The 20182-nt window shown below is 33.6% G+C and overlaps 1 protein-coding gene across 3 annotated transcripts in view; it reads left to right on the plus strand.

Moving 5' to 3' along the window:
* ncaldb (neurocalcin delta b) overlaps positions 1-20182 on the plus strand; it is a 39753-nt gene that overhangs the window by 12339 nt on the left and 7232 nt on the right. The window contains exons 2-4 of one of the 3 annotated variants that reach the window (XM_056480044.1): positions 1251-1497; positions 8804-8839; positions 19616-20012. In XM_056480044.1, the coding sequence (XP_056336019.1) occupies positions 19635-20012 (378 nt within the window). In that variant the 5' untranslated portion in view covers positions 1251-1497; positions 8804-8839; positions 19616-19634. Of the gene's footprint in view, positions 1-1250; positions 1498-3792; positions 3904-8803; positions 8840-19615; positions 20013-20182 lie in introns of those variants that run through there. The other 2 variants (XM_056480042.1, XM_056480043.1) reach the window with 2 other exon arrangements.

Below are 20182 nucleotides of genomic sequence, written 5' to 3' on the forward strand. Positions count from 1 at the left end.
TCCAGGATTAGGATTGAACTCCAGAAGATTCTAAGATACCAATATTAACTCAACTGTTTGGCATCAAGTTCTCCAAAATTCCAAATGCTTAGAACGTAAATCTTCTGAGCCATGACCTATGAGCAACCTCTGAGTGACACTATCCTCAGCTTTACACACCAGGACATGTTTGTGTACATTAGAGCTATGGTTATGAAACATAATCTTATGGCGTATTATGTTTCACTGATTTTGAATGCAAATCACGCTGTGGATGTCTGCGTGAGATGTCATCCTCTGGATTTTGCATGTGCGCCGGTGTTTAGTTATCATGCAATTGTGGGTGTAATTTGATTTCCAGTGCAGACCAGCAGATCACTGACTCAGCATGTAGCCTTAAAAAGAGTCTGTACGTTAAAGCTAATGAGAGAAGGCTTTGACTTCAGTTTAATCTGCTTAAGTAAAGCATGGCCTCCAATGTGAGGGACGTCTGCTCTTAACGCTAACGCCGCTCACAATGCCATCAATGTGATGATGACAACAAAGTCCTTGCAGAACAAAAAGTTTTCTGCTTAAAACATCTCTAAAAATGTTTATATTATATCTTTACACACACACAGTTGCATTAAAAATATATCTCAAACTAAAAATAAAAAGAAATAAAATATATTCTGCAAAGTAGTTGTCCAGGATTTTGTTTACATTTTAGATTTTCTATGAATTGCAAACATTAAAATGTAAGGATATTTATGAAGTTAACGTAAATAAGCGGTTATAGAATTACAGTTTTAGACTAAATTTAATTTATTTTGAAAATTAATGTTCTTTTAAGTTGGTCTCACTTCACATTTGCACCTAACTTTAACCATATCCCACCTTAAGGGCTAGGTGTAGGGTTTTAACAGTGTAATTGTAAATTTACAGAAGTTTAATTACATTTTAAAAGCAATGCAAATACATTTATTTGCTCAGAAACTGCATGCACTACATCAAATTATTAATTTAACTGTTAGCATGTGGTAGTTGATGTAATATAGTTCAATAATTAGTGTAGTTCAAATTTTTTTACAGACAAAATATCTGCATTGATTGCAACAAGTTACATAAAAAAGGAACTAAAAGTAATAAAAAAATGTAATAACTTTTAGTTTTCATCTGATTTTATTTCTATAATAAAGTTTAATACGTAACAGTTGCATTTTTTTGGCTTGCGAGTGGCAGCAAGAGTCATTGCTGGATTCTTGTTGCCAGAGCAACTGTGTCTCTCATAGGCTTCTCAGGCAGGTCATGTGACCAGCAGCTTTGACGTCACTGTGGGAGGCAGTTTGGTGCTCTGAACTAAGCTGCGAGTGAGTCTTGTGGAGTGTTTCGTTGGAGCTGCTGGTTGCATCAAAGCTTGTTCCTGATACCTGTGGCTGCAAACCAACACCGAGGCAACCAAACGCCTCTTCCCTGTGGAGCTCCCCGGGTTATGGCCATCTAAAATCTTACAGTACAACAACACAACAACCACCTGAGGTGAGTTCACTCTCTTTTATTTTCATCCACGTTTTGCTGCTTTCTTGCAGGTGAAGTCTCAGTGCCGTTACATGCACTGATGCAGAAAAGAGGATGTGAGATTGAAAAGAGATTTCTTTGCGAGGCTTAGGTCATTGGAAGCAAGCTGTTGCTTGAAAGTGAACAGGATGCAACAATCTGAACTCTTTCTGAAATCAGTTTCATTCAAAACTTCCATTGAGAGTCCTGTAACTGACAGAGTGCTGGAGGGTGACTGTCCTGAGTGGATTTCAGATCATTTGGCTTTGGATAAATCCTGGAACATAAGGCTTAGAGGAGGGAACATTGCCTGATTTGAGATGGATAACTTGCACTCTTGTAGAAACAGTTCTTTATAGACATCATTTGTTCTATGAAGAACTTTTAACATCCATTTTTTTATTAAAATGTACTTCACTTTATGAAAGAATTATTCTTTCACAAATCAAAACTCTATGCACTCAAGAAATATATATTTTTTTTGCTCGTTCAAACTACTTATTTAAAATGATCTGAAACAACACAGTTCTTGAGATTTCATTGGGGCAACTTAATTTTTTTATGTTCAATCCGCATAAATTTGTTTAAAGTGTTAAGTTAACTTAATCAATTTGTGTTGGGACAACATGAATGAATTGTGTGGAACCCTGCATTTTTTACAGTGTGGCACGAATGCAAAAACTACCTTTATTTTTAATAACGTCAATGATATAAGGTCATTTAAACTACAAATTGCAAGTGCCAATTGTTTTGGTGCTTGTTCAAACTACTTATTTAAAAATGAGCTGAAACGAAACTGGATTCTGGAGATTTTTGGGAGAAAACTTAATTGTTTTATGTTCAATCTTCTTAAATTAGTTACAATAACTTAATGTATTTGTGTTGGGACAACATGATTGAATTGTGTGCAACCCTTTTTTAAGTGTATACACTGAAGTGTTTCGGAATTTCAGAACTTGATATAGCTTAACTAATGTCTATAAACAACATGTTGGATTGAAATATATAGATTACATTTACATTTAACAGACTCTTTTAGCTTCAGCGATGGTGAAATGAGGATAATAGCAGCACTTTGGCTCACCAGAGAGCACAAATGCCATGAAAAGATTACGTTTTTTAAATCAGACAAACAGGAAAAACAGTAAAGCAATGACTAGTAAGTGCTATTCTTGGTCAGTTAAGTGTTAAATGCAAACTAAATCCATAAAGTCCAGCTGCTCGCTAAATTCTTGGCAATTTTGCATGACTCTTTAGTTTTATAAGTTCAAATAGCCTATGTGATTAATATGAGCTCATAAACTCCAATTTAAAAAGTCAATGCAAGCATATTATGGTGTAAAAACAGCACCACATTTATACATGCTTTCATGCTCACTGCACTGCAAAGAAAATGCAGGTTTCCACACACTGAAAGGAAATTTTCAAGGAAGATTCCTGGGATTTACTTTTTTTTTTTTTAAGTTCAAGTTAAAACAATTAATTTGGGTTGAATTTAAACAAACAAATTAAATTGAATGTTAATAAGTTTCAGATTTGTTTAAATTCTACACATTTTAGACATCATTTTTTCAGTGCATAATACATTCAAGTTCTCCCAACACAAATTTTACTTACTAAGTTTACTTAACAAATTTAAGTGGATTGAACATAAAACAACTAAGGTGTCCTGAAAAAAATCTCAAGAGTTTTGTTGTTTCTGCTTATTTTATATAAGTAGTTTGAACAAGAAGGAACGTCTATGTTGCCCACTCTTTTATAGTCACATGGATTTATGTGAAAGAGGAAACAAGCCCTTTGAAATGACTTAATTCTCTTTATTGAGTAGTTGATTATTAGTGCTGTACAAAAAAAATAGAGGAATCAGATATAAAGTCAGTTAAAGTATCACTGGGAACCAAGGCTAAATGACAGGCATTTCTCAGAACACTTAACAAACATCTCAGGTTGCAGGAAGTTGTTGAGAGACTTTTTTTTTCCTTTGCATTGTTGTGGCATGCATGTAGGTTTTTTGATGTAACAGAAAACACACGTACTGCTCGGGGAGGAAGGTTTTGGCGCATGTACAGTCTGTCAGAAAAGACGCAAGTGGGCGCTCGGAAATACGTGATGGCCTGTAGGGATGTGGAAACAGAGACGCTCGGCTTTGTGGGAGAGTTTTGTAAAGCCCCAGAGAGAAAGAGAGCAAGAGAGAGAGAGAGAGAGAGAGAGAGAGAGAGAGAGAGAGAGAGAAGGAAATAAATGCAGAGGGGAGTGTCTGTTTAAAGAGCTTCCTGTCAAGAGCTGCCGACATTCACAGTTGATAGAGAGAGGGAAAAAAAGAGGAAAGAAAGCTGGCGACTTCACCAGGTCCAACAGGTGAAATCGAATCGCATCATCTACGCGGAGGTAGGGTCACTGGAGGTGAAGGTTTTACTTTGCCATCGTAATCTTTGCTTGTGTTTGGCTTGTAGGGCCATTTTCTTTCAAAGGCTTCTTTGGAACAGTGTTGATAATGAAAACATCAATTCAATTCATGTAGTCTGTGGGTGGCTGACCTGACATCAAAGTGTACACTCTTAAATAAAGCTTCAAAAAGTGACTGAACCACTTTGGGTTTCTTATAATGTGAAGAACATTTTAAGTTTTAATATTGTATTGTACGTTAAAGCTTCTTCATGAAAAAAATAGATGCTTTTTTATAGTAGCTTTATTTTTAAGGATGCAATTCTACATTTAGATAGATAGATAGATAGATAGATAGATAGATAGATAGATAGATAGATAGATAGATAGATAGATAGATAGATAGATAGATAGATAGATAGATAGATAGATAGATAGATTGGTAGACGGATATCTATCTATCTATCTATCTATCTATCTATCTATCTATCTATCTATCTATCTATCTATCTATCTATCTATCTTAAATATCACACCTACTTATTTAGAGTAATTCTTTCAACAAAACAAATTTCATGGGTCAAATCAGGTCAAATAGATTTTTAAGGTAACAGTCAGAGGCTCTATTGGCCTTGTTTTAAAAAAAATAAAGGCTTTAGTTTTTAATATTTATGTTATTAATATTTTAAACAATCAATAATCTTAAATGGTCTTTATTTTGACAAGCTAAAAAAATGATGTCTGCAAAATTGTTGCAAACAATTCATATGAGTTGAATTCAAACAAATGAAATTGAATAATGTTTAACTTGATTTGTTTGACTTGATTTACAAAACAGATGATGCTGATTATTAACAAAAACAAAAGGGATTCCAATACAGTATATCGAAATATCTGTTTCAGGGTGTCCAGTAAGCCAGATGTGAGTTGAATAATAATTCTCAATACGAAAACTCTAGACAAATCCCTGAAATACAAATTTAGTAAATCCAAAGAATAATTTTTGAATAATCTTTTTCAGTGTATTTAATTTCATTATACAGTATGTGTGTGTAAGACATGTAACTCTGAAAGTCTATTATTATGATTATTAATACTTGATATCTTTATGCCAACAAAACTTTCCGAGTGCATATTGTTTGCATATAACACATCTCATTTAACTGATTACCAGAAAGCTTTCAGGGAAAGCATGACTAATATTAGTCTCATCTCTAGAGTATTAAATTAATAAAGTCTTATTCCGATGATTAACACTTGTGGGGTTTGGTGTTGGAATCCCCATGATGACCAATGCAATCTAAGAATATTTTGATTTATTTGTGCAACTAACAACAGTGTATATATAGAGACGGCACCCATGTTCTCTCAGTTTCAGATCATCCTGAAAGCCTATAGTGTCACTCGTCTAGATCTTGGGAGCTTTTGAGTGAGTGTTTGGATTCGCTGTATGTGTTTTTAATGAGGTGGAGGGTTACTGTAATGTTAAACAGCCGAGAACACTGATTATCATTGTGCACTATAATGAGTCGTAGTGTTGAACGATAGTGATTTCACACTTGAGTTCTTCTAAATTCAATTGATGGCCATTAAGGCTGTAATGTTAAAGCATTTCCTGTTTGTTTTCATCATGTGAAGTGTCCCGTCACTTTAGCTCCAATTGTCCACGATTTAAAACTGTAAACGGTACAAAAAAATGCCTCCAAAAATAGCAGCTCTGCAAATATTTACACGAAGAGCATGTGCTGGAATTGTCTAGCGATGGCGCTCGGTGTCGTTCTCAGAGATATATGGAGGTCAAGCCGGGATAGTTTACCAAAAAAAAGTGAACGCTTTGAGATTGATGGCTGGACGTTTACATTTGAACTTGACCAAAAATGTTTCACGTCAAAAGATGGGGTATTAATGGATTCGCAGTTTCTTCTGACAGGAAATATGGACCTTTAACGACCTCAGCGTTGGGTAAAAAATGTCAGCCGAGAGTGTGTGATATTTATAACTACTTTCAAGTGCATTCGCTGAATTTTTCTCATAAGTGAGACGTTCATAAGGTCATTTATTTTAACTTTCGACTGCTTGCACTCACATAAACATTATTCACGCATATTCTTTTATTTCATAGTGCTTTAAAACCAATTCATGAAGGCAAGGACCTGATAAACCTGACCCTATTATAACCTGATATCGCAGACTTATACATCCATGCAGATTAATTTTATACTGAATGTTTCGTTTCGTTCGTTTACTACTTGGCCAGTCTTACTGTTGCATATGTATCTCCACTGTGATGAATAGTACAACTTGCTTATGATTTACACAAAAGCACATTACCAGTGGAATCCAGTACACTTGTGTTTTCTTTATCGCCAAGTCCTGGTATAAGATATTTAGTGGACCTTACATAACAGTGACATGAGTCTATATTTATATCCTACTGCTTCAGATTAGCCCTGCAGAACCTTGAGTTAATCCTGCAGGTACAAGGAGAGAGCGAGAGAGATTTGTTAGATAGTTAGCTAAAGAAAATTTGACAATGTTTTCAAGTTAAAGAAAAGTATTTGGTGCATTGGATGTTTTATGCAGGTAATATGCATCAAGTAAGTGGATTTCAAATGTAATATGTCTGGAGATCCAATATTAGTATAATTGGCTTCATTAATTAAAGTCTGCATGAAATTAAAACTTACGTTTTTTTATTTCGCTAGCATTACACTGTTTTAGTAATCTTTAATCAAAACCTAACCATTCGCTTCGCTCTTAAATGGCAGTCCTTCTCTAATAATGTCAGTTTGACGACTAAATATGCTTAAATATGCTTATTTGATGACCAAATATGCTTAGCGATGCCCCTCATACCAGTATTTTGCTGTAAGTAAAAGATGAGAGATGAATTTAAAACCCCCAGCCTTACTTAATATTGTGTTTCAGTTGCAATTACTGATTAAAGTCTGCAGCTACTTCCAGTTCATGCAAACTTTAATAATATTTACTGTATAGGCAAATTTTGCTAGATGTGTTCAGATTCCCTCCGAGGCATTTCGTAATTTTTTTGTATGAGACATTTTTCTTTATAAGATGAATGTGTCAAACTCTTAAGAAAGACTAATGACGCCATAGGGTTGTTAGAGTTTAAATACGTTTTGTAATATTGAAAAAAAGGAAGTGTTGGCGAGTCAGTGTAATAATATGTTAGCCATTGAAGTGCATGTTTTTATGAATGGGTCATTGAAGAGTTTAATCAACCATTTTATTCAAAAAAGCTCACCAATGAAAGATGCTTTGTTTTGTTGAGAGTCTTGTAACTGTTGTGCAGAGCATTTGTTTGATTTTTTTTTTTGTGGGTAAAATTACATAATATTAACTTTTTGTTTATTGATCTGTTGTATGAAATCAGTCTTACAGTTATGATGATCAAGAAAACGAGCAATCTTAAACCGTTTAAACCGACTGTTTTGGCCTTTGTATATTGAATTTCATGGGCATTTTTATGTATTGATGACCTTTTTTGGTGATTTGAAAAATAAATGTTAAAAATACTTTAATTATTCAATTATTCCAAGAGAATGGATGAAATGATTTTGTCAAACGTCTTTTTTACATCAAATATTTGCTAATTATTAACGTAAACAGAAAGCAAAGTTTCCATTTAACCACAAAATCACCTTTTTTTTTTTGGTTTTTCTGAATACAAGAGCTTAATTTTGCATCTTAATTTAATTAAATTTTTAGATATCCATACAAGAAAATAAAGCACAAACACTGAGAATTTTTTGCAGTGCATGCAATATTTAATGCCTGAAGACATGCCAATATTCAAATATATACTATGATAATGAACATGTATGATATTGTTATCATGGCCACAAAATAATGTAAATACTTTATAAAATAATATTTATTATATAAACTTTTAGATTGCCTTTTAAGCGTATTTAGATTGTTGTATTGCACTTAATGATTAAAGTATTAATAAGTGATTTATTTTCACACATATACATGTTTTTACATGTTAATCTGGTCTATGACGTGCCTGAGATATTGTTTTAACTGAAGCTTGATAGGTCTTTTGTTTGTTAATGCTTTATAAATACATTAGTTAACTAAACTAACTATATGTATCAAATTACATTTTTTTAAATCTTGGGTGATGTTAATTTCTTAATGTTTAATAACTCAAACTGGAATAAAATTCAGTTGTATTTTTTATGCCAACAAATGTAGTTGTTTCTCCACTTGCTGTTAATGCTTTAACTATCATTATTAATGCATTAATGAGACCTTATTGTGAAGTATACCGTATACTTTATCATTCTTTTATATTTGTTTCAGACATTTGTCTACTTTTCCACACAAATTTTGTTTATGTTATTATACTTTTAAACTAACTTTTGTATTGGTTATGGTTAGGGCCCATGTGGCATGTTGTTGGTGTTAGCATATAACAGATATAAAGTGCAATCGGGCGTAAATGCTGACCAGAACAGAGCCACAGAAACCAACAGTATTGCAAAGGTTACCATGAAGTTTATAGCTATCTGTGACATCCATAGCTAAACTGAGCATGCTACAGTTTTAGAATGACTGAGTTTAAATTAAACTTCTAGTTGTCCTTATTTACAGAGTAGTCAGAATACAAAGATATATATATATATATATATATATATATATATATATATATATATATATATATATATATATATATATATATATATATATCAGATGTTTATGTAAGCCGTCTGCATCATCCTCCACTTGTCACAAACCTGCTTGAGTTTCTTTTTTCTGTTGAACACAAAAGAAGTAACCAACCACTGACTTCTATAGTATTTGTTTTTCCTACTATGAAAGTTGATTATTACCAGTTTCTAACATTCTTCAAAATATCTTCTTTTGTGCTCAACAGAAAAAACAACTCATAAAGGTTTGGACCTACTTGAGGGTGAGTAAACGGGAAGTAAATAGTAATTTAGCACTTTAAATTTTCTGATGAAAGCTCTGTAACTTTAATTGTAGTGAACACATTGATTAACCAACATATACATTATATTCCACCAATATATTTTAGCATAACTTTTCAAATTCTTTTGAGTTTGCTAAAGTACGCAACATTTTTCAACAAAGTTGTGTATTTTAGTCATTTAGAGTTGTGAAAATCCACTACTGCACGCATTATGATAGATCTCTAAGAAATATTTGACTGTTTTTCTTTTCTTAGAATGGCTTAACTTGAAGTGCTGTAAAAAAAACAATTGGGGGATTTTTTTAAGGTACATATAATATGTTGCCATATGGCAACAATGTCCAATAGTGGATCTAACTTTCAAATTTCAAATTTAGACCGTTTTTATAATAGATAATTTTGTTGTTTGAAATGATTTAACTGGTGTAGCAGTATTATAAGCTTTACCACAGAACTTATAAATGACACCTTATACATGCTTTCCAACAACTGATATTCCAACAGCTTTCGTTTGTTCCATTCTTTTTTGCTGAATATTATTAAAAACAAGCATAATATTATATTATCATGTATACAACATGCGGTACCTATAAATATTTCCTCTAGTAAATATTATTACAAATAAATAACAAGTTTAGCATATCCAGATGCATCAGAATATTGAAGCTACTAGCTAACAATATTTATTTTATTATACTATATACTATACTACGCCTGTCTTATCTGCCTCTGAGCTAACTTCCCTGAACTGTCTCCATCACTGCTCTTATCAAATGTCTAATCTGCATCATTCTCATGGTCACTAAAACCCATCTCATCCTCACATGCATCTGCAGGAAGAACCAGTTCTGTCCTTTTCTTCTTTAAATTACCATAGAACATGGCATTCCTCACTATTACACTGTTCCCTGTATTTATATCTATTCAAAAGTAGTATTGAAGTTAATATTTGATTTTTATCCATAATGAAAATGCCATTACCATATGACTAATCAACATTATATTACTAGCATTCATGTTGTTATTGTTAGAACTTACAAGATCACAGCTGACCTTGCTTGCTAGCTGACATTTGATCGATTTAAAAAAATTATTTGATTAAAAACTCTTTTGAGTTGTAAATGTGTCATCATAACTTACTGGAGTTATGATCTGACATGAGTTATCCTTTATTTTTATTGACGTTTTCATTTGCATTCAGCAACTACTCACAATAAACGCCAGTCTGTCAGAAATCTCGCCACAGAAAAACAGCCCGTCATGTGACTTAACCAAAGCACATCATTGGCTAAACTAAGGTCTTCTCTTTCCAAACATGTAAACGATGGTCTTAAAGAGACAGTGGCAGGGAAATGAACATAAATATCATGTTGAGATATGGCAACACCATGTGGTAGAGGGTTAAATATAGTGGGTTAAGAGGTTAAAACTTAAGTTCCTCTTTTAGTGTTTCCTTTATATAATTTACACAGCACCCAGTGTTTCTTGAAATCAAAAAAAGAATTAAAAATTTTGTGAGAATCGAGAATTATTGTTTGTGTTTTCAAAGCTAAGCAACAGGAAATTACATAAACATTGCCTCAGATCCTGGAGGGACTATAATATGTACAATTCTAGACCCTTTAGGTACAACTGTAAACCTTTTAAAAAGCTTTTGTATCATTATTTCTGATCCCGCTTGAAGTTCTTTTGAATTTACCCCCTCTCTTTAAGATTTTAGCAGACACACATTGACCCTTTCGCTGTATTTGTGAAGGAACTTTCCCCATTGACTAATGTCACTAGATGAGCCCATGACAACTCATACAAGAAAACGCTTTTCTTTCTTATGCTTTAAATGACGCTGTATGTTTCTTTTGATGACCAAGATGAAGGAAACATTAAGAGCATTTGAAGAGTTTGTTTTTGAAGCCCCCTCATGTACATTTTCCACAGTCATGCTTGAGTTTCAGTGCTGGTGGTTTGATTCGGCCTGTGTGGTTTTGAAGGGTTGATGGTAACAGAGGAGAGAGATCGATCGTCACATGATGCGCACCTTCCTGTTTCATCATTTGTTCGTGTGCTGATATGAGAGAGTTCATTTCTGGTTTGGACATCTCACGCTTTTTAAGACTTGTCAACAGAGTCATTAGTTGATAAATTGGCTGCTGTGGGCTGATGCAAGATGGAAGACGAGAGTTAAAATGGGTGGATTCAAAATTGATCACTGATCATAGGGAGATGTCGATTTGATTTTAGCTTGCAAATATTTGCAGATGCTGTCTTTCTCTCAGGTTTTTATATAAAATGTTTTAACCTGGATAGTAGTAAAGCTGGTAAAAGACCTACTTGGAGATTGGCTTCAGAAAGCAGTAGTTAAGAATGAAGGATTTTGAATAAGGATAGAGAGATGGATTTTGGTACATTTTGGAACGTTAAATTTGGTTAGTTAGCCAAGCATTATTTATCTAATTTTACTATTTATCTAACAAGTTTGTTGCGTCTAATATTTAATTTTGAGGTAATTTTAGTTTATTTGTGTATTTGTTCATTTATAAACATTTTTGTTCATATTTCTCTTTTGTTTTAATTATTTTATTTATATTTTAATATTTTTAACACTTCAATGTAAGCTTATTTGCTAAAGCAATGTTTATTTAAATGTATTTGTCATTAAATCTTTACTGTTGTTGACTGCGAGATTAATTTATCTATATAACTGCCCCATGTCATTATAAATAAATGGACAAAATTAATTTGATAGTTTTTATATATTACTATTTTGCTTTAATTTACTTTTATTTTAGTATTAGAAAATGAAAGTCACTAAGCTGCAAAGACAATAGTTTGAATATTTTATGTAAAATGTATATTTTCTTTTATTTCATTATTATTTCTAATTAAAACCGTTTAAACAATAGCGCTGTTTATTATTGTGAGACTTTTTGAAAATGAGTTTAAATTATTTCTTCTTTTTCTGTATTTTTCTGCCATTAATATCACCAACTTTGGTCACTTTTTAATCATCCTCATCTTAGATTTATAGTAATGAGCTTCTTTCTATTATATTACTTAGCATTTGTTCTCTTCCAGCATGGCTAATCATAGCTGCTGAAAACAGCTTGCTTGGTGTTTAGTGTCACCTGTCCTGGTCTCATTGAGGGGACGTCAGCATCTCTTGTCCACCTGCAGTCGCCTGTGCTCTGCTGTTATATAAGCATGACGTCTCTAAGAGTCTTAGAGTTAATTTGAGACAGAGATCTTTGAGCTCTTGACCCTAGAAATAGAGTCCAAGAACATCGCTGATCCTCAGACCAGCGGCTCTGCTTTATTAATACGAGCTAAGCTCCGGTCCTCAAGAACATGGCCTGTCCTGAGGACAGATCTCAAGTGATGTCATTGACCACCCAAAAGACTGCTAACAGACACAAACAAACCCCTGACATACACATTGCATGGCTTTTTCTTTATATAAGGCACAGTATGTCATTTTTGCCACTAGAGGGCGTATTTTCATCACTAACAAAAGTGTAGTTTGATGACGCAGTGACTCTGGGTGTGAAATCAATAAAGTCGAGGTCTTTAGAAATTATTTTCATGGATGAGCTAATGTATTCAAGACTAATGCTGTGTCCCAATTCACATACAGTACTTATACTACACCCCAAAAGTATGTACTTTTTTGTGAAGGAAAAGTTTATACTGTCGAGTGTTCTGTTTAACAGATCGTTGTGTTTCTTAGTTATGCCCCCTGTCAATCATCCACACACCATCCACATTTCTGTTGTATTTAATTTCCTATCTTATCGGAAAAGCAGCAGCAGGTTAATCTCCCATTCACGAGTCTTTCATGCAGAGATATCTCCTCAGGTCTTTGGATAATTCTGCATTCAGACGTTCAGACGTCCAAAATGCGTCTTTATATAAGTTCAGTATTGTTGTTGCAGATGAAATATAACACACATAATGCAATTTGAATATTTTCCAGTGGGCTGGATATTGACTAACAGTCATTCAAACATCTTTACCGAAGCCTCTCTACTTGACGGTTGGTCTCGCGCGTCCATCATGTTTGTAGTTTATTTACACTTTTCACACGCATTTGTAGTTCTAATCACATTCACGTCCAACGTGCAATGTATTGTGGGCAATATCAGCGGTTAGAGTATGGACGGTTCTACCCTTAAATAGCAAACCATCCGAGAACCTCTGGCATACTCTTTTCAACATACTATGGTTTGGGACATACTAACTCTATTTTCAAATACTACTTAGGACGCATAGTATGCGGATTGGGACGCAGCATTAGTTTGAAGTGGAGTGTGGCTGAAAGCGAAGACATTGAAGGTGTGTTATTAACATGACCACAAAAGACACACACTCTGTATTACTTGTTAAAATCAATTACGTTTTTGGATATGAACATTCTTCAAAACATTTGGGATAATGTAAGTTGATAAGACATCAAAATATGTAACACTGTTTAGTCGTTTTTGGATATTTTAATCAAAATAAAATGTACATATTATGTCTTTTGTAAGATTGGCTGTTTATTTTCAAACATAATCATTTTCATTTCTTAATCCGGCCTTTAACATGCCAGGATATTTACTGCTTTATATGTCCACTACATCTGTTCATGTAAAACATCTATTCATCTTAGGGTGATGGTCAGTTTTTAGTTCAATAACTTATTGAAAGTAAAAGTAACAAATAGTCACAATACAAGTTGTTTTATTTCTGAGAGCTAATTACTAATACAGATGTTATCTTAAAACTGATTATTTAAGCTAACATTAACATCATAGCTGACATCAAATTTCAACAAACATCTCACTCTTGATGTTATGCTTGATGTTACAAAGGGTTATTTTGTAATATCTAGATCCTTTTGCAATTTGAACACACTCCTGCACATTAGCATCAGTAACTATTTAAGGTTTTCTTCATGTACTTACTGTAACACTTTAATTTAAGGTGACAAAGTTACACATATACCATGCACTTACTAGAGTAAATACAATGAATTTTGCATACAGTAGGTACTCTGAAAAAAATGATTCAAAGATGATTCATTGGATTTACTCAATTTTTTTACGTTACGTGGTTGTAAACAATTTATTTGGGCTGAATTTAAACAAACAAATTAAGTTGAACATTATTAAATTTAATTTGTTTGTTTAAATTCAACACAAATAAATTGTTTGCAACTGTTTTGCATGCAACACTTTTTTAAGTGACATGATTACAACTAACCCTAAACAACCCACATTCTAACCTCAACCATACAGTAAGTACATGTAATTAATTAATTTTACTCAGTAGTTAAATGAATAGTTACCCTGTAACTAGTTACACTTTAAAGGGGACCTATTTTACCTCTTTTACAAGATGTACGATAAGACTTTAGAGTCTCCAGAATGTGTCTAAAAAGTTTCAGCTCAAAATACGCATCAGATTATTTTTTATATAATGTAAAATCAGCCCATTTTTGTGTCTGAGGACTATATAGCTGTTTTTGTGGCCTGTTGTTTTAAATCCAAATGAGCTGGTTCACCCCGCCCACCGTTTCGACGTGCATGTCTGTTTCTCGTGCGTTATGTCAGATAAACAGCAGTCAGTGATAGTAGCAGTCTGAAGTCTCAGACAAATGCCATTTGCAGCACATACACACACACATTCACATCCACATACATGCTGGTTTACTGATTGTAGCGGTTAAGAATTACATAGCGATTTTACTGTCTTTATTACAAATATGCTCTGTTTTAAAAATGTTTTAAACTTATGAAATAAATTATTAAGGTGCAGCTAATCAAAGAGAGTTGAGATATATGTTTTAATTCCAGTTTCTTTGCAAAAAAAATGTTCTGTGGACATAAGAATAGATGTTATTATAGAAACCTGCCACCTGTCAATCAATTCGGTGGGCGGGGAAACCACACTCGTACAGCACATTGCGGTGGATCTCAAAATCACTGGGATTTGGGTCCTATTTTGACGTCAGTACATTTTAAAAAAAGAGACTTGTGTTTACATCACTCCAATATGACAGTGGACACACTATACCTACAGAGTTCTGTCCAAACAGCTTACAAAAGATGATTTTCATCATAGGTGCACCTTAAAATAAAGTGTAACCAAGTAAAGTGCTGCCGCAACATCATATTGTTTGATTGAATTATTGCCACCGTTGAATTATGGTGCTTTTATAATTCAGGCACAGCTGGTTTGTGCTTGATGGAAAAAGAGATCAGACTGTCTGTTATCATGAGGACAGCTGGAACGTAACACAAATGCTGCTTATCCCTTAAACAATTAAACTCTAATGATGGATCACGATGCTTTTATCCGTGTGCTCACTCTATCTCTACAGACAGACACTGAACTCTGCTGTGAACAAAATGGCCTGCTGTGCTTTTAGAGCTCAGAATCATTGGGTGAATGAACTGTATTTGTCTGTATGTGTCTGTGTACTTGTTTATGTGGTCTACGAGGACATTTGTATAATGACATGGGTGTGTAGTTGGTGGACATTAAGGTTGGTATTTATGAGGACATGTCTTGTGTCCTCATAATTGACATTTAAAATTTGCCACAGGTTTCCTGTGAGGATTTGTGTTTTGGGGTACAGTTAGGGTAAGGCAGCAGGTATTAAGCAGACAGTGTACTAATACTCAAATGGACCATCAAATTAAAGTGTTACCGAAAATGGTTTATAAATCATTGAGAATGAAGTATCATATGTTTTTTGAGGGTTTGGTTTAGGGGTAATATTGGGGAAGAGGACAGAATATACAGTGTGTACAGTATCAAGATCATTACGTCTATGGGACTTCCCCATAAAACTTACCCAAAATGTATGTGTGCGTCAGTGAGTGCGAGGAAGCAGCTTTGGGTTTAGTCTGACATTTGGATGGTGAACACAGAAGGCAGTTTGTTTTAGTAAAGACATTACAATTGGTACGGCATTTCAATTAAATTAAATAGTTTTTAAATACTGTACAGAGGTTTTCACAAAGCAACATATGAGCAATAAATATCTGTGGGATTTTGTTAATATAATTTATTTTCAGTTTGACGTTGTTAAAAGTAATTACATTTCCAATAGTTTGGAGTAAGATGCTGCTGCAGTTTTTGTTTGTTTGTTAAAATATATATAGTTAAATTTAAATAATTTATAATATGTTTTCAATGAAATATAAGTGTTCATTTCCTTTAATGTTAAAGCAAAATTTTCAGTTTTCGTTGTCACGTGATCTTTTAAAAATCATATTAATATGGTGATTTTGTGCTTAAGAAATATTACTGTTTATAATACAGTAAATAGTGAAGTTATCTATCTATCTATCTATCTATCTATCTATCTATCTATCTATCTGTCTATCTGTCTATCTGTCTATCTGTCTATCTGTCTGTCTGTCTGTCTGTCTGTCTGTCTGTCTGTCTGTCTGTCTGTCTGTCTGTCTGTCTTTCTGTCTGTTTGTCTGTCTGTCTGTCTGTCTGTTTATCTGTCTGTCTGTCTGTCTGTCTGTCTGTCTGTCTGTCTGTCTGTCTGTCTATCTATCTATCTATCTATCTATCTATCTATCTATCTATCTATCTATCTATCTATCTATCTGTCTGTCTGTCTGTCTGTCTGTCTGTCTGTCTGTCTGTTTAGTTAGCTGCCCAGGCAACATATATTAATTATGTTAATAATCATATTTTTGTTAATACAATACTTATTTGCTGGATAAAGTAGATGGTTTGAACATGATTATGTATTAATAAAAGGGTGCATTTAGGGTGCACTTGACTCCAAGAACTCCAACTCCAAGAAATATTTCATGTGCACATTTCGAAGGCATAAAACAGCAAACTTTTGAAATTGAGTCTAAAAGTGCAAGTAAAGTTTAAAACAAAACCATTATCATCTCTGTGTAAACTACAGATACACTTATTAGTTATATATTAGTTCAGATTATAGTTATGCAAAAAGTGTTTCTTTACAAAGTTCATAGCATGAAAAATAAAGTATTTTTAGTCATTTTTGTGGATACAAGTGAATGGGGATCATTTGACAACATTGTCATTTGTATGTAAAACATGCAACAACAAAAAAATTCTGTTTTTAGTACACCACTGTGTGAACATTCTGCCAATCAACCAAAAGCTGAGCGTTAAAAATGACTTGCGGAATATTTATTTATTTATATATAGATATTGTTTCCACATTTGTGACTGACAGTTTCTCACAAGCTCATATTAAGAGTGAGAGAGAGAATCAGATGTGAGACGGATAGCATAAAAGTCAGCTATTTTTTCATATTTTTATGTTTTGTTATGTTTCTCTTTTAGTTTTTTTTCCAATACGAGCAAAATAAACACACTAAATATAGCGTCTGGCTGAACGGTCGGTCACATGTGCTACGTGAGGAACAGTAAAAGGCAAACTGATGGACTGCTTCCTGTTTACAAGAGGAGGTTCAGTTTCTCCATCTCTTAATCTCCACAATGTTATTTTGTTTTATCCCCATCACTCTCCATCCATTCTCATCTCAGCGGACACAGATGAGAATAAAGACTCAATACGCATGCCATCCCCATTCCTGACATAAATATAATAAAAAGTCAAATTAAACTAAAGTAAAATGTATAATAAAAAGTGTTTATTTTAACTATTTTAAAGGCAGACATTTTTATAAAAATGTACTTTTTATTTGTTTATTTGTTAAAATAATTTTGATCAGCTACTACTTGCTTTATTAAAATAAAGAAATGTTGGTAATTTTGTAGACTTACCCTAATATTTGGTGTCGGGATCATGTGTGTATGGAGGCACATGGGTTTTTATGAGAGATTTGCATCAGGAAGTGATTTTGGTGCAGCTGCACACACACACACTGCAGCAGGTGAGAGTATCACTGCGGTCTACCAGTGGAAAGTTCAGTTGACAGATGGGAAAAGGAAGAGAAATTTTAGAAACGTGGCAGATATGTGTGCTTTGCATAGATAGTATATCCACAGTCAGGGTTCAAGCCACTTTTCCTTTGTTTTTTTTATTCTGTCACTGTTTATTGTAATCCTCAAGAGGCTTGACTGAGAATATTATCTTTGTCTTGTTGATATACTCTATACTATATATAGGCCCGAAGATTTATCTATTCAAATATGATATACATTTTCCATCCATTTGGATACAGTTTTAAGTATGTGAATATTTTCAGTCATACATAAATGGAACAGGATTTGTGCACCCAAAAATCCTGGCAGAATTAGTTATGAATTATTTTGATACAGTATTAATCAGTTGCTTACTATCAGCTCTACCAAATGGTTGACCATATTTTGACTGTTTTAAATAATGACTGTTAAAGTCATTTAAAGAATGAATGAATGTTCTAAATAATGGTTTACACTACACAGAATTGTTGGTTTACAAAATAAAATCCTGTTGCACTACTACATTTGGTTTTGGTTGTATGGCAAAAAAAAAACAAGAAAACATATTAAATGAGAATCTGAAATATTTTATGGCATACTTCAAAAAATAACAATGATTTAGTATTAAAGTTTATTTTGAATATGTTTTTAAAATAAATTGGTCTTACGCTTCATATTTTCTGATTTTTCATAGTATATGTATTAATTCTGGAACTTTTAGTATATACCGACATTTGGTTGATACTTTAGAAATTATGGGATGTGTTGAAAAAAAGTGTGTTAACTAGCGACATTATGAGTTAAGAAATGCTAAGTTTTATTTGGAGGGGCAGTTAAAGGGATGAAATGTTTCAAAATTGTTGAAATATGGTTATCAATAATGCAATAATAACAATAATAATGAGTAATAACAAACAGAAACTCTGCTGCGTCAGTAAGGTGACTGAATGCAGCCACTTCGTTCCGCTCATCTAATTATCGACCAGTGCAATGCAGTGGATTAAAACAAAAATTATTATTGGTTATTATTGATCTTCTTTTTTCGTTAACAATAATGCGCATTCATAGTTGCGGCGAGGACATGTTAAATTTCTGTTTGTGTCAAGTTCTAAACACATTTTTCAGCCTTATTTTCATTGACTAAATAACGCTGGTGTTTATAACACAGTTATAATACATTTAAATGTATTATAACTAAATGTAGGGTTTTGTTTATTTGGTCCAGATCATGCAACAAGGAGAACCGAACCAAAAGTGTGAACACACTCTGGATTTAAATCTATTGAGATGGAGAGAATGCTTTTAAATCCTGTTTTTGCATTCAAATTATTTTTTAAAAACTAAACTAAACTCCTATTTGCAAAACTAACGTAAGTTTAAATAGTAAGGGCTGCAGAATATATCGTTTCAGCATCAATATCGCAATGTGATCATTTAATTCAATTCAATTTAGTCACATCGCAGGATATGCAATGTTGAAATTGTACTATTTGTAACTTTAATAATGATTAATCTCATTTTTTATACAACAAGACTACGCAGTATTATTTTGCATTTGATTATCCAATTACTGTACAATAAACAATAAAACATGTATTTAATTTGTATCTTTTTCTTTATTGTATTTATCTATGCTTGTAGATTGTTTATTATAATTTATGCAATCTAAAATAATAAATTCTTTCCAAATAGAGATATTCAAGCCATCTGGTAAATTTGTATTCATATCGTAATATATATCGCAGAATAACAAAATATCGAAATGTACGATTTTTCCGATAACATGCAGCTCCTATTGTACAGTCTACTAAGAGTTTCTAAATGTTTCTTTTTTCTCTCCTTCACTTCTAGCTGAATCCAGAGCATCGACATGGGAAAACAGAACAGCAAGCTCCGTCCCGAGGTGATCCAGGACCTGCTGGACAACACAGATTTCACCGAGCATGAGATCTTGGAGTGGTACAAGGGTTTTCTGCGGGACTGTCCCAGCGGGGCGCTCAGCATGGAGGAGTTCAAGAAGATCTACGGCAACTTCTTCCCTTACGGAGACGCATCGAAGTTCGCAGAGCACGTCTTCCGAACCTTCGACGCCAATGGAGATGGGACAATAGATTTCAGAGAGTTCATCATTGCGCTGAGCGTCACATCACGCGGCCGCTTGGATCAGAAGCTCAAATGGGCCTTCAGTATGTACGATCTGGACGGCAACGGATACATCAGCAAGGCGGAGATGCTGGAGATTGTGCAGGTGTGTGTTTGAGTGTGGTTCTGTTTAGTCTCCGTTTAAACAGAACAGTGCCGATGTCTCCTGACAAAGTCAGCGGTTTTGGTGTTGTTTGTCAGTACAATTTATACAAACAAGCATTTTATTTTCAGTCAGCCAGCCCAGTCGCTTCCGGTGAACTGTCATGCCATTAC

The sequence above is a fragment of the Danio aesculapii genome, chromosome 19 (assembly GCF_903798145.1).
Source record: "Danio aesculapii chromosome 19, fDanAes4.1, whole genome shotgun sequence".
In the NCBI taxonomy this organism is placed as follows: Eukaryota; Metazoa; Chordata; class Actinopteri; order Cypriniformes; family Danionidae; genus Danio; species Danio aesculapii.